The 14,167-nt window shown below is 30.9% G+C and overlaps 1 protein-coding gene across 1 annotated transcript; it reads right to left on the reverse strand.

Moving 5' to 3' along the window:
• Positions 1-6,154: 6,154 nt before the first annotated feature.
• On the reverse strand, positions 6,155-13,575 carry LOC111700214 (uncharacterized; the record flags this gene model as incomplete). The annotated part of the gene is given in 7 exon segments (XM_023471078.1): positions 6,155-6,598; positions 7,175-7,235; positions 10,992-11,071; positions 11,608-11,678; positions 12,215-12,338; positions 12,764-12,837; positions 13,468-13,575. Coding segments are annotated over 7 exon segments (552 nt in total), but the record flags the coding sequence as incomplete, so codon positions are not given.
• Between the last annotated feature and the right edge of the window lie 592 nt (positions 13,576-14,167).

Here is a 14,167-nt window from a genome sequence, read left to right on the forward strand (position 1 = left end):
AAGGAATCAAGGGTACCGGTGCCATTCACCCTGTTATCTGGCAGTCCGGTACAAACTGGGCATGTCCTGTTCGAATTCAAATTTACTTCGGCCCAGAGTGATGTAATAGGAAAAACACCAAATATATTCAATTATTTTGACCAAGCCAATATATCAAGATTTTATCATCTTAATATAATTAAGATAGTGAAAAGAGAATTAGATAATTAATGAGATACAGGGGCGTAATCAGGAATTTGTATTGGGGTTTACCTTTTTTTAGAGACAGATCAATAGTAAATAGATCCAGTTCACTCTAGCTAGCAGTGATTTAGTAAGTTGTAAAACTATTTGCTTTGTAACAACATAGAATACACTTATCATTGTTTTAATGTCGTCTGTTCATTCCACTGTTTTCTTGTTCTCACTGTATATTGTGGATAAATGCATTTTATAAAAATGTTAAAAACATTTTTATTTTTATTTTCTGCTTCCTGAATGCACTTTCCTTGTGTAAATATTTGAAATAAATATTTTGTTTAAAATTCTAGATTTTATATAAAATGGTTGGTTTTATTTAAATAATTGGGCCAAACCTCTGTAGAGTAAAAAGGTAGATGTTAACTTTCAATGAACCCTCATTAACGGGGTCTCCAATACAAGTGAAATTTAAATACGTACAATTGCGAGCCCTTTTATTCTGCGAAATTCTACGCAATTCAGCACCATTTTGCGCCATTCCGCGCAATTCAACACCATTCATGGAATAAATTCAAGCAACGTAATTCAGATTGGAAGCTCTATCACGTACCTCTTATTCCTGCAATATTCCTCCTTTTTTTTCTTACCCCTTCTATCTCCTTCACTTTCAACTTAAACATTTTTATCTTCTTTTTCTCCTTACCTTCAATCTCCTCCCCCCTTCCCTTCATCCCCTCCCCCTTACCCCCTTTTATCCCCCCAATTCCATCTTAGTGCATGCAGTAAAGAACCTAGCCAGCTGTGTTGGGAGGCAAAACTTTCTTATTCGATAAACTTTCTGAAACTTTTTTCAAATTTTCCATCTGACACAAAGTTTGAAAACTTGAAAACTCTAGAACTGGAGAAACTAGAGGACTAGAGGATTAGAGGATTAGAGGACTAGAGGATTAGAGGACTATAGAATTAGAAGATTGGAGGATTAGAGGACTAGAGTATTAGAGGACTAGAGAACTAGAAAACTAGAAACTAGAGAACTAGAAACTAGAAACTAGAGAACTAGAGAACTAGAAACTAGAAACTAGAGAACTAGAGAAACTAGACGACTAGAGGACTAGAGAACTGGAGAATCAGAGAACTAGAGAACTAAAGAACTAGAGAACTAGAGCACTAGAGAACTAAAGAATTAGAGAACTGGAGAAACTAAAGGACTAGAGGACTCGAGGATTAGAGGACTAGAGAACTAGAGAACTAAGGAACTAGAGACGTAGAGAATTAGAGAACTGGAGAAACTAAAGGACTAGAGGACTCGAGGTTTAGAGGACTAGAGAACTAGAGAACTAAGGAACTAGAGACGTAGAGAATTAGAGAACTGGAGAAANGAACTAGAGAACTAGAGAACTAGAGAACTAGAGAACTAGAAGTTTAGAGGACTAGAGAACTAGGGAACTAAAGAACTAGGTAACTAGAGAACTAGAGGACTAGAGATCTTGAGGATTAAAGGACTAGTGATCTAGAGAACTAGAGGACTACAGAGCTAGAAGACTAGAGGACTAGATAACTAGAGAACTAGAGGACAATAGGACCACAGGACTAGAAATCTAGAGAACTAGAGAACTAGAGGACTAGAGGACAAGAGGACCACAGGACTAGAAAACTAGAGAACTAGAGAACTAGAGGACTAGAGGAAAAGAGGACCACAGGACTAGAAAACTAGAGAACTAGAGAACTAGAGGACTAGTGGACTTGATGACTAGAGGAATAGAGAACTAAAGAATTAAAGGTTTAGAGAACTAGAGAACTAGAGAACTAGAGAACTAGAGAGCTAGATAACTAGAGAACTAGAGGACAAGAGGACCACAGGACTAGAAAACTAGAGAACTAGAGAACTAGAGGACTAGGGGACTTGATGACTAGAGGACTAGAGAACTAAAGAACTAAAGGTTTAGAGAACTAGAGAACTAGAGAACTAGAGAACTGGAGAACTAGAAAACTAGTGAGATGAAGGACTAAAGGACAAGAGGACTAAAGAACTAGAGAACCCCCTCTTCTTCTTTATTGCCTTGCAATGATTGACCTTTCCATAAATGGATATATTGTATTATGAAAGAATATAATCATAAATATATATTTTCCGAATGTAATAAGGATTTAATATGGATAATATTTCACAGTCTGTCACTTGGAATAATAACGCAATGTAAACACAATATACAATATAAACACATAATACCTCTCTCGAGCAACAATACTCAATTAATTGAATTAGACCGGATGTGGCTGAAAAATGATAGAAAAAAAAACAGATAAAATATTTTTTTCTTTATTTTGTATGACAAAGTTTCTCCGATCTGGATGAACAATGACAATAAGGTCTGGTTGAACCCAAAAATTAAGAAAGTTAAAACAGTTAAACGTTTTTTTACATTTTCTATGCGAATATTACTGATCAATTAACATCAATTGGAGCCATGGTGTGTAGCAAAAGAGAGGGTATTCTATATTTTTTAGAAATTATTTAACCCCCCCCCTGAATACAAGTTTGGAAGGAGTGTGTGTAGTATATACTAAAAGTATGTTGAACTATTTCTATTTCTATTGAATTCTATTAGTATTCAAGAAGAATACTATATTTCTACCTCCTACATATATATAATATATTAAAAATTAAAAGCTAAACTAAAAATAAAAATATAATAAATAGACACCTTGTATCAAATATATTCATTTATATACATATACATACTTATATACATATATAGATATATTCAATGGTTTTTTTTATACATATATGCATATATTTATATATTAAATAGGTTCATACACATATATCCTTATGTACATTGTGGTTGTAAATATCTTTTTTGATTGAAAAGTACATTATTGATTATTTCATACATATGTATATGTATGTGTAATATATAATATAATAGATATTGATATGTATTATATTACACCCTTTTAATGATTGCAGAGAAAGCAAATCCACATAACTCAACCATTTAGTATTCTGTATACTCAGTATACTGAGATATTCAGTTCTTAAAGTAATCTTTGTGTCTACTGTGCAGTGTGGATTTTCGCAGAAAGATGTGTGAGCGTGTCTAATAAAAAGTAGTTTTATTGATGGTGAGATATTTGAAATTATTATTCTTTGTTGGTTGGAATCGATAACACAAACAGAGCCGTTTTATTCAATATATTGTGAATAGATGAATAGTAATATGATAATATTAGATATATTGTGTCTATATATATATATATATATATTCTCGCATTCAATATCACAAAAAACCCACGGGATATATATATTTTGCATAAATGCCCGGGTTTTCTTTATGCCCAGGGCAGTTTGAGATAAAAACATTTATATCATATTTCGGGAGTTTGATGGAATCTGAGGGTATAAAGAAAACAATATATAATATCATCCAAAGGGACTGGTCATTTTTTAAACTGCAGGGTTGGAAATATTGGTAAGTAAGGTGTCAGGTTCTGATTTTTTTTTAAATGGTCAGACCGGCTATGTAAGGTAGTTAAACTGAGTATGCAGTGTTGTGAACAAATTCTTTAAGTGTCATTTGAGACATTTAAAACGTTTCCACGATGTGTAATTACTAAGTTTGAGCGCAAAGTCGACGTTCAAAATCATGAATTTGGGTGGGTACGTTTTTCTTAAAAGAAATTTGTCAATATAAATGGAAGTTAGATTTAATTATTTCCTTTTTCATCATTAAATTGAATTTCTTATTTTCTATGAATTTGTTCGCAGATTTCTTCAAACTCTTCAAATGTAGTCTTTTTAAAAAAAATTCCAGAAAATCTGCAGAAAATCTTTGTGATTAAAGAGAGATTACAGAAACCATTAATTTAATATGATTACTTATTTTCGATAATAAGATAAATTTTTTTTTCTCAACCTGTTCCTAAACAAATAATAAGTTGACTGTAGGATTTAGTTTTCCTTTTTTTTCGTCGTTATTTAGTAATTAAAATTCAAACTCAGGATTTACAAATCTTAAACGTTTTATATGTCTCAAATGAATCCTAAAGAATTTGTCCATCTTCTCTTTTCAAGTTAGAAACAACCCGACGATTTCTTTAAGGGGACTGTCAGGCAACATAATTCTAACTTACCTTCCATCTGAAGAGTTACATATTCATAACGGTATCCTGTAATCCATGTTGGGAACAGATCACTAAAATCTATAGATAAAAGGAGAGGGTCGAATTTGTGCAAAATTACAAGTAAAACTTTGTGACCTCGTAGCTCAGAGCTCCTCTAGCTTTGTTTTTACGAATTATGGGATTTCAATCTTACGTGAAAATTGAAATATTCAAAAACGTTTAGATATTTATTAAAGGAATTGACTCTTTAGATATTTATTAAAGGAATTGACTCTTTAGATATTTATTAAAGGAATTGACTCTTTAGATATTTATAAAAGGAATTGACTCTTTAGATATTTATAAAAGGAATTGACTCTTTGCAACAAACTCTGATTTTCTAATCCCTATATCTTTGGATTCCAATGTCGTAAACCTTTATAATTTCAAACTTTGACTTTTGTTAGATCAAAAAATATAAGTTTAAAATATCAAAGGTTTACGACATAGGGTTCCAAAGATAATGGGACTAGAAAATCAGAATTTGTGGCAAAGAGTCAATTCCTTTTTATTCATGTTTACTCTTTAATAATGAAGAAATAAAGAAATTTCTAATTTATATTTATTTAGATTTATTCAATATTCATTTATATACGATACAAAATCATTTTGAAAAGTCCATTTTAAAGGGTCTGTTAAGCGTAATTATAAGAGACCGATCTCCATCCAAAAATGGCAGTGCCCGATTTACAACGGAACACTTAAAAGCTTTGTCTGATCAAGTATAAATGAGATATCAATGTTTACAATTTTAAAAACTGATTATTTAAAATTTATTTATAAAAATGACTTGTGCCTTCACGTCGTATGTAAACATATTGGAATTATTAGAATTTATCACTTTTAAACCTTGAAAAACAACAATATCTTCCCCATTCTTTATCAGATAAAGGTTTCAAGAGCACCGTTGTGAATCGGACATTGATATTTTTTCGGGTCAATTGAAATTACCCTTATAATCCCTTTACAAGAATATCTGTATAGACCCATCTATACATGATAATACAGTTTTAAAACAGAGAGGATTAGGTTTAATTTAATTTGTCTCTCTCTGCACGTACAATTGCTCCCTGCAAGAGATGTTAAACGTAACTTAAAGGGAGTGTTCGCAAAAATTAAAGGGGGTATAGGCTTACAGCGAAAAATAAGCGCTTTTGATCGCTACTAATCTTACTTCTTTCTGTTGCGTCTATAAGGAGATAATCGTTTAAAACGACCCATGCTGAAGAAAGTAGCTTCCATACAAAATCAGAAAGTTTTAACATTCAACTCGGATCGTAAAATAATCAATTTAATTCAAAACAAATCATTCAGATATTACAAACAATAGTCATCGATTTTTTTCGAAGCATTCGTATATAGTTAATATTTCATAATGTTTTTAATTCGTTTTTTTAAATAGTTTTTCACTGGCGCTGGATTTTCGAACATTCCTGGAAAATATGAAAATGTCGCCTGCATTATAAAAAAATCCTCGAAACAGGAATAAATGTTCTCAAAAGTAACTCTCTGATCATGAAAATTCAAAAATATTAAGAAATATCAATTATATAGGTGAATGTGTCGAAAAATTATCGATGATTAATGGTTGTAATAACTGAATGATTTGTTTGGAATTAAATTGATTTGTTTACAATCCGAGTTGAATGTTGCAACTTTCTGAATTTATATGGACGCTACGTGGACGCTACGTGGACGCTACGTGGACGCTACGTGGACGCTACGTGGACGCTACGTGGACGCTACGTGGNATGATGATGACGCAGATACTCAGAGTCGTTTAAAACATTTTTCTCCTTAGAGACGCAAGTAAGATTAGTAGCGATCAAAAGCGCTTTTTTATCGCATTAATCCTATACCATTTTTCATTTTTCGCGAACACTCCCTAACTTAAATCATTTTTCCAGAGCAATAATTCCAAATTACAGGAAACAGAATAAACTAAATTAGATGAGAGACAAAAAATCCCCGAAAAGGTTAGACAAAAGAAAATGATATTTCTGGTGTAAAGGTCAAATTTTGGAAGCATTATTTTTTTTAATCTCGTGTCTATTTTAAATGAAACTGGTCGTCTGCTCTTAATACAGTAATCTCATTTAAAAAAAAGATTGTTTATATCGTCTTATTTTAATGTACATTGCACAACATTAGCAATTTATGTACATAAGTTCGTTCTACACTGTACAAAGATCTGTCAACATAGCGCTGTACAGCTGTTATCTAGTACGCTGTTGAGATTAAAGGATCTGTGACTCTGAAAACAAAAAACTTAATAAATCTTATATAAATGATATTTATAGTTTTCCTTAAAAAAAGAGGAACACTGAACAAGGATGTATTAAAAAAAAGTTTATTATAACATTTTCGTCAACAAATATTAATATCATAATAATACTTATTATACTAGAGTAAAATTTTGACGGTAATCAAATACAGTTTGATGTAACAAATCATGATTCCATTATAATTCGTCAAATAATTTTAAGAAAAAGAGTTTAGAAATTTGTAAGGGAAATAGATTTGTAATGTTGTTGTTTGCATGTAAGGTCAAAAGGAAACAACTATTTTTTCCACATGTATGGCCTTAAAAGCCTCCCCCCCTTGTTTCCTTAATTTTATATACGATTCCCTGCAACTGTAAACTTTTTTTGCCAAATCATTAAATCAGCCATTTAAAGACCGTATGCAAGGCAAAAGACTTAATTTAAACTTGGAATCGTCATATTTTAAGAGATTCAAGTCGTCTTTACAATCTCATCCTTTGTGGGTAACCCTGTACCATACATTGATTTTAACTAACCAAATATTTTTTCATAATTTCTTTTTTTACCTGGATTCTTTTCCAGTATCTACAAGCTGGTCCTCTTGCTCTCCTTCATCTGCTATTTTCTCTAAATAATTTCATTTTTAGAGTTTAGAGCATAGATAAAGATAGATTGCGCATAAGACGACATTTTTCATCTTGAAAGATATAAATGTACAGAGATGTTTTAAAGATATTCCTATTGTATAGATTAACTAGGTCGGTTGTGAACATTGGCTGTTCTTATGTCATTGAGTACTTGTGGTGTACATGAGTTCTGTAGAGAGAAATTTAAGTTAGCTTAGTCCTTCTCATGTCCTTCTTAAGTTCTGGTCAATATGATTTATTACTCAGTGAAATATTGTTGTTCAAATAGTTCCATTCCCGGAGTTATTCATGAAATCCATTAAAACACCAAACCACCCCGCTTATCATTGAAGTACACATTTGGAGAAGTTCGAGTTCGCAGACTGTACAATTCTTGGTGATTTTGCGTACATAAGCTTTCTATGTTTATTTATTTATCTATGGTTTAGAGTTGGTCAAACCAAAAAAAGGAAAAAGATGTTGGGCGCCATTAGAAACTCCAAAAAGTTCAGAAAGATTAATTCCTGAATTCAAACTCCTAAATTCATACTCTTGAATTCAAACTCCGAAATTCATACTCTTGAATTCAAACTCCTAAATTCAAACTCTTGAATTCAAACTCAGCTGAATTTAAACTCCTAAACTCGAACTCCTTAAACTCCTGAATTTAAACTCCTGAATTCAAACTCCGAATTCAATCTTCTGAATTTAAACTTATGAATTTAAACCCCCTGAATGTAAAACCCTGGATTCAAACTCCCGAATTCAAACTCCTGCAAACACAAAGTTCTGATTTCAAACTCCTGAATTTAATATCCTAAATTTTATCTCTTGAATTCAAACTCATGAATTTCATAATTATAGTATTTCTGTCTTTTGGTGGTTTTCCGGAATATTTTAGGAATGAAACTTAAATCCACCAATTTGAAAGTTTAAAAGTGGATATATAGATTAGTCGATATGGCTAAGCGTTTTTACATCTTTTGTATTCTTATTCTCGACTTCGACTCGGGATCGATTAAGCATTTCTCTTCAACTTAAGCAGACTAGTTGATTAAATATACTTCTCTTTCATGTCCCGTGGTATAATACATGCAGGGATAACTATAGAATGAGGGAACAAGCATTGATTCTCAAATTTAAAAGTGTCCACATTGGATATCAAAATCAAGCGGCAAGATTATCAATATTGCACAAAGCTTTCCCAGGTTAAACTTTATTCTTAGTTTCCTTTACTTTAAAATTTGTATTCTCTTTAAACCTTCCTAGCAGTGGCAATTCTTTTATGTTGGTTCTATTTTCTTTTCTTGCTAAATTGATTCTTTCGTTAGATCTTAAACAAGATTCTAAGGGTTCTAAATTAAGGGTTAGAACCTTGCAATTTATCCAGTTGAACATACACATTTCATAGATATTTTTTATTTCTTTTATCTTTTAAAAAAAACAATTTTCTTATCTGTTTTTAAAATAAAAGAGGGAGTCTGAATTTTCAATGAAATCATCAAATTAGATCAAATCAATCATTTTAAGTGTATGTTTTTGTGGATGTAAAAGTAGATGTAAAAGTGGATTTAAAAGTGGATGTAAAAGTGGATTTAAAAGTGAATGTAAAAGTGGATGTAAAAGGGGTTGTAAAAGTGGATGTAAAAGTGGATTTAAAAGTGGATGTAAAAGTGAATGTAAAAGGGGATGTAAAAGTTAATGCAAAAGTGGATATAAAAATGGGAGTCAAACCTTATAGAAATCCAACGTAAAGCAACAAGGCGTATTTTCCGTGAGAATATTTTTTATATGTATTTTCGAGAAATTAAACGTTTTTGTAAAACATTGTAGCTTATCACTATCATTATCATAATTTCTATTTTTTAACATAACCTAGACATTAAAGGAGCAACATAGTTTAATATGTACATTTGTACTGCTCTCTATTGAGCTTAAGGTCCTCCAGATTTTATTATGTACTGACAACATAAATTAATGATTATATGGTTATACATAAAATTGCGTGTTACTATTAAAAAAAATTATTTTATAAAAGTGCTATCTACAGTTTTTATTTTTAGAAAAAAAAATTTCTTAAAAGTATAAAAAAGTTCTCCAGTAATGCTAGTATGATTTCATAAAATTCCGTCTTACCATTTAAATAAAAGGATTTTATGAAAATTATATCTACTTTACACTGATTATTTAAATTGGATTTCTACAAGGTTTGACTCCGTAAAAATGGATGCAAAAATGGATGTAAAAGTGAATGTAAAAGTTGATGTAAAAGTTTATGTAAAAGTAGATGTAAAAGTGGATGGATGTAAAAGTGGATGTAAAAGTTAAAATGCGAGACTCTAATAAAAAGTGCTAATTGTAAGGTTGGATTGAAAATCTAAAGGATTTGACCTTAAAGAACCAAAAAAACATTTCCATGTTTTTATTGCGTTCAAGTTTTCTTGGATTTAAACTCTTAGTATTAATCTCATGATAATGAGAAAGATTATAGTTACTAAGAACAAGACATAAACTTGAGACTTAAAGGGAGTGACCGGCAATGTATGGTAGTTGAACTGAGAATGTAGTATTGTGGAGAAATTTTTTAGTATTTATTTAAGGCATATAAAACGTTTTAAAAGTGTATAATTAACTTTTATCATTGAAAATAAGTAATATTATTGAGATATTGGTATTTTAAGTATCTCATTGTTCACAAATATTTTCTGTAGATTTCCTGGAATTTTATTTAAAAGACGACATTCGAAGAATTTTAAAAAATCTGCGAACAAATTCGTAAAGAATAAGAAATTCAATATGAAGATGAAAAAGAAATAATTAATTCTAACATTGATTTCTATTGAGAAATATGTTCCTAAACATTAGATTATAGTTACTAAGAACAAGACATAAACTTGAGACTTAAAGGGAGTGACCGGCAATGTATGGTAGTTAAACTGAGAATGTAGTATTGTGGAGAAATTTTTTAGTATTTATTTAAGGCATATAAAACGTTTTAATAGTGTATAATTAACTTTTATCATTGAAAATAAGTAATATTATTGAGATATTGGTATTTTAAGTGTCTCATTGTTCACAAATATTTTCTGTAGATTTCCTGGAATTTTTATTTAAAAGACAACATTCGAAGAATTTTAAAAAATCTGCGAACAAATTCGTAAAGAATAAGAAATTCAATATGAAGATGAAAAGAAATAATTAATTATAACATTGACTTCTATTGAGCAATATGTTCCTAAACATTTAATTAGTTTATTGTAGAATTTTTGTTACACTTTTCGTCGTCGTTTTTAAATAATTTTTAAAAAACCGATTCTCAAAATCATCCCTTCAAAATGAATAATCTATATGAGGGGTTTTCTACAATATTGCATTCTCAGTTTAACTACCATACATTGCCGGTCACTCTTTTTAAAGGAGGGGTGGGCGGAGAATATATGCTTAATGGTGGGTTTTCTTCAATACAGACAAAAAAAGACAGAAATTATCTCTGTTCAAGATTGAAAAAATTTGCGATAGAGGTTAAACAAGTTTACTTTTTTACCGACGGTGGGTCACTTTTATATATGACAAAATTCTTTTTGTTTATCTGATTTCCCAAAGAAAATGAATATATTTTAACCATTTTCTAACTTTTAACATTAAATTCTCATCCTTTGTGGGTAACCCTGTATTTACAGTAAATACATCTTAAACTGCTATTCAATCATATTCATATATAAATATATATTATTATTCATTATTATAAGATACTGACCTTCTCTGATAGGTTCTGAAAGTGTGGGACCTGTATGAATAAGTTGAGGTTCAGAAGTTGGTAGCATGACCCCACCACCACTATCATTAGGAGAGACAGCATTATTAAAGGGACAGGAAACGTAATTTCAACTGACCCTCCATGGAAAGATAGCGATGCACGATTTACTACGGTGCCTCAAAAGGTTTGTTTGATCAAGTATGAGTTAGATATCCATTATTTTGTTCATTTAGTCTGTTTATTTTCATTTGTGTTTTCTCTGTGAAAGTTACTTGCGCATTTCTTGCTTATAAGAAACAATGATTTCATTAACCGGGGCTTGATGTATTCGGTTTCTTTAATTTGAATGTAACAATCTTAAACTTACTACATGGAGGGTTGTTCTATTTTAATTTTTTATTTTGAACGCTGCCGCCGACGAAAAAAATATGAAAGAGATAGAGAAAATAATATGTTTAGTTGATCAAATTATGATAGAAAGTCACAGCTTCTTGCAGAGCCAATGATCGAACCGTCAAATCAGCGTGAGATCGGTAAATCCAATTATACGGCAACGATTGGACCTTATGAGCTAAGTCCATATGTAGTTTAACTTGTTTGAATGTTGGCCTTCTTCCTGATTGTTAGGTTTAGTTTGATGTTTGCCGCAGTACCAGCTGTAGTGGGCTGTCTAGGAGTTATCATTGTCTAAATAGTCAACGATCATCTATCTATCAAACTCATGTAAATCATCATTTAATTTTATCAAACTCTTGTAAGCGATAATTTTATCTTTCAAACTCATGTAAACGATCATTTATCCATCATTACCTAGCAAAATCATGTAAGCGATCATTTATTTATCAAATTCATGTAAACGATCATTTAATTAATCAAACTCATGTAAACGATCATTTATCCATCATTAATTATTAAACTCATGTAGCGATAATTTTATTTATCAAAATCATGTAAACGATTATTTATCCATCATTACCTAGCAAACTCATGTAAGCGATCATTTATTTATCAAATTCATATGAACGATCATTCAATTAATCAAACGCATGAAAACGATCATTTATCCATCATTAACTATTAAACTCATGTAAACGATCATTTATTTATCAAATTCATGTAAACGATCATTTAGTTTATCAAACTCATGTAAACGATCATTTTATTAACAAACTCATGTAAACGATAATTTTATTTATCAAAATTTTGTAATTACGATCATTTACCAGAAACTCGTTGTATGATATCCTTCCGTCCTGATCCCTGTCCGCTACACTAAACATCTCCGCAATGTCGTCTTCTGATACATACACAGGTAGACGGGACATCATGTACTCAAACTCTACTCTACTGTACAGTACAACATTATTCTTTCATGTACAATGTGAAACGTTATTATTTTATGGTCAATGTACAACATTATTCTTATATGTACAGTGTACATAATTTGTCTCAAGTGTACTGTGCACAAAACATTATTCAGTGTACGATATTACTCTTTTATCTACATTATACAGTGATTATAAGCATAAAGGACAATGAAAATCCCTTTTCTCTCGTAAATTAAAACCTTCGTGAACGAAAGGCCAAACAAGGGAGTATCTTATTAACATTTTTAACTATTCATTTATTTCATTGTCACGTGATACAGACTGAAATCACGTGACCAGTATACTGCACTGCCTTTGGAAAAAATAGATTTCAATCTAACGTATAATTTACTTTAGTTTAACGTGATGTTCATAATAAACGTATATTTTGTGAATAATGTGTTCCTAAAAGATTTTTCCGATATTTTATATTTCTTGGCTCGGAAACGAACAGGATGAGGCTCGGTGCCGCAAATATTCTGAAACAAGTTTTCATTAAATGTTGAGACCAGGCCAACTTTCAAGTGTCGCTAAACCTTTGACCTTAGTTTGAAAACTCCATTTGCACTGGTTTGCTGGATATGATATAGCACTAGCTCACAAGTCTTTTGATTTACAGTTTCAGTTTAAAAGGAGTAGTTGGCAATATTTTGACGGATTGTCCTAATCAAAATTTTTTGTTTAAAAGGTCTAACATTTTTGCGTTCAAAAATTTTTGATTTGTGGTAAGTTTTATAAATATATAAAATATAAAGTCCGCGATCAACTCCTTACATTGATTTTATGCTATTTTTACCCTTTTTTATATTTTTACTGGTCATTGCTTAAATACTTTCTTCTAATCTCGTTGACTGTTAACTGAAGTAGATATAAAACATACAGTGAGAACCAAAAAACTATGGAATAGAAAGACGACATTAGCGATATTTAATTTAATGTTGTCCCTAAGCAAATACTTTTTAAGTAGCTTGTTAAAACATATATTAAGTTACATTGGTATTCTTATTACACCGTAAAATTGCTATATCTCATGTTTATTGGACTCAAATTCATAACTTGAGTCATAAAAGTCATCTTCCTATTCCAGAGTTTTCTGGTTCCCACTCTACCTTGAAAAGTTCTTGTCTAAAATGTTCCTCGTTAAATTCTCTAAATTTCCTGAGACAAAGACGACAGAAATCCGGGAAAAATATTCTTCCTTTCTTTTCCACTTCACACTAAAATAAGGTTTTTTTTAAAAAAGGAATTGTTCGCTTATTTTTAGGTGAACCTCTATTTACCAATTCACATGATGATGACCTTCAAATCTTTTTTCGGACCTGTTAACTCTATATAATTTGATATCTCTGTTTTTTTCCTTTGGAATTCATATTTACAATATATTACTAAACATTTTAATATGTTTTTTTTTGTTTTTGTTTGAAATTTTAGAGTTGAAATAAATGTCTCTTTTTAAAATAAATTTCATTTTGAACCCACGCTAAGAATATAAATTGAATTCATTTCCATGTCATTTGTTTAAGGTTACTGGGAACAGTATATTGCAGTTTAAGGAACTGCAGTCGTGAATAAAAACAATTTTCTGAAGTTAGAACTTTTGTATTGTTAATCTTGGGATCAAGTATTAATCTTCATCTTATTCAGACCACGCACCTCTGAGTGTCTGCTTTATTAACCCAATGTACGAGCGATATAGTACAAACTAGAACCAGAGAGGTTGACCCTGCTCGGAAATTTAATTATACTACGGCTGCCCGTGAGACCAAATGATTGATCTAATACCTCTTTGACATCCGGTGATGATCATAC

This window comes from Eurytemora carolleeae, unplaced genomic scaffold (genome assembly GCF_000591075.1).
Source record: "Eurytemora carolleeae unplaced genomic scaffold, Eaff_2.0 scaffold335, whole genome shotgun sequence".
NCBI classification, from domain to species: domain Eukaryota; kingdom Metazoa; phylum Arthropoda; class Copepoda; order Calanoida; family Temoridae; genus Eurytemora; species Eurytemora carolleeae.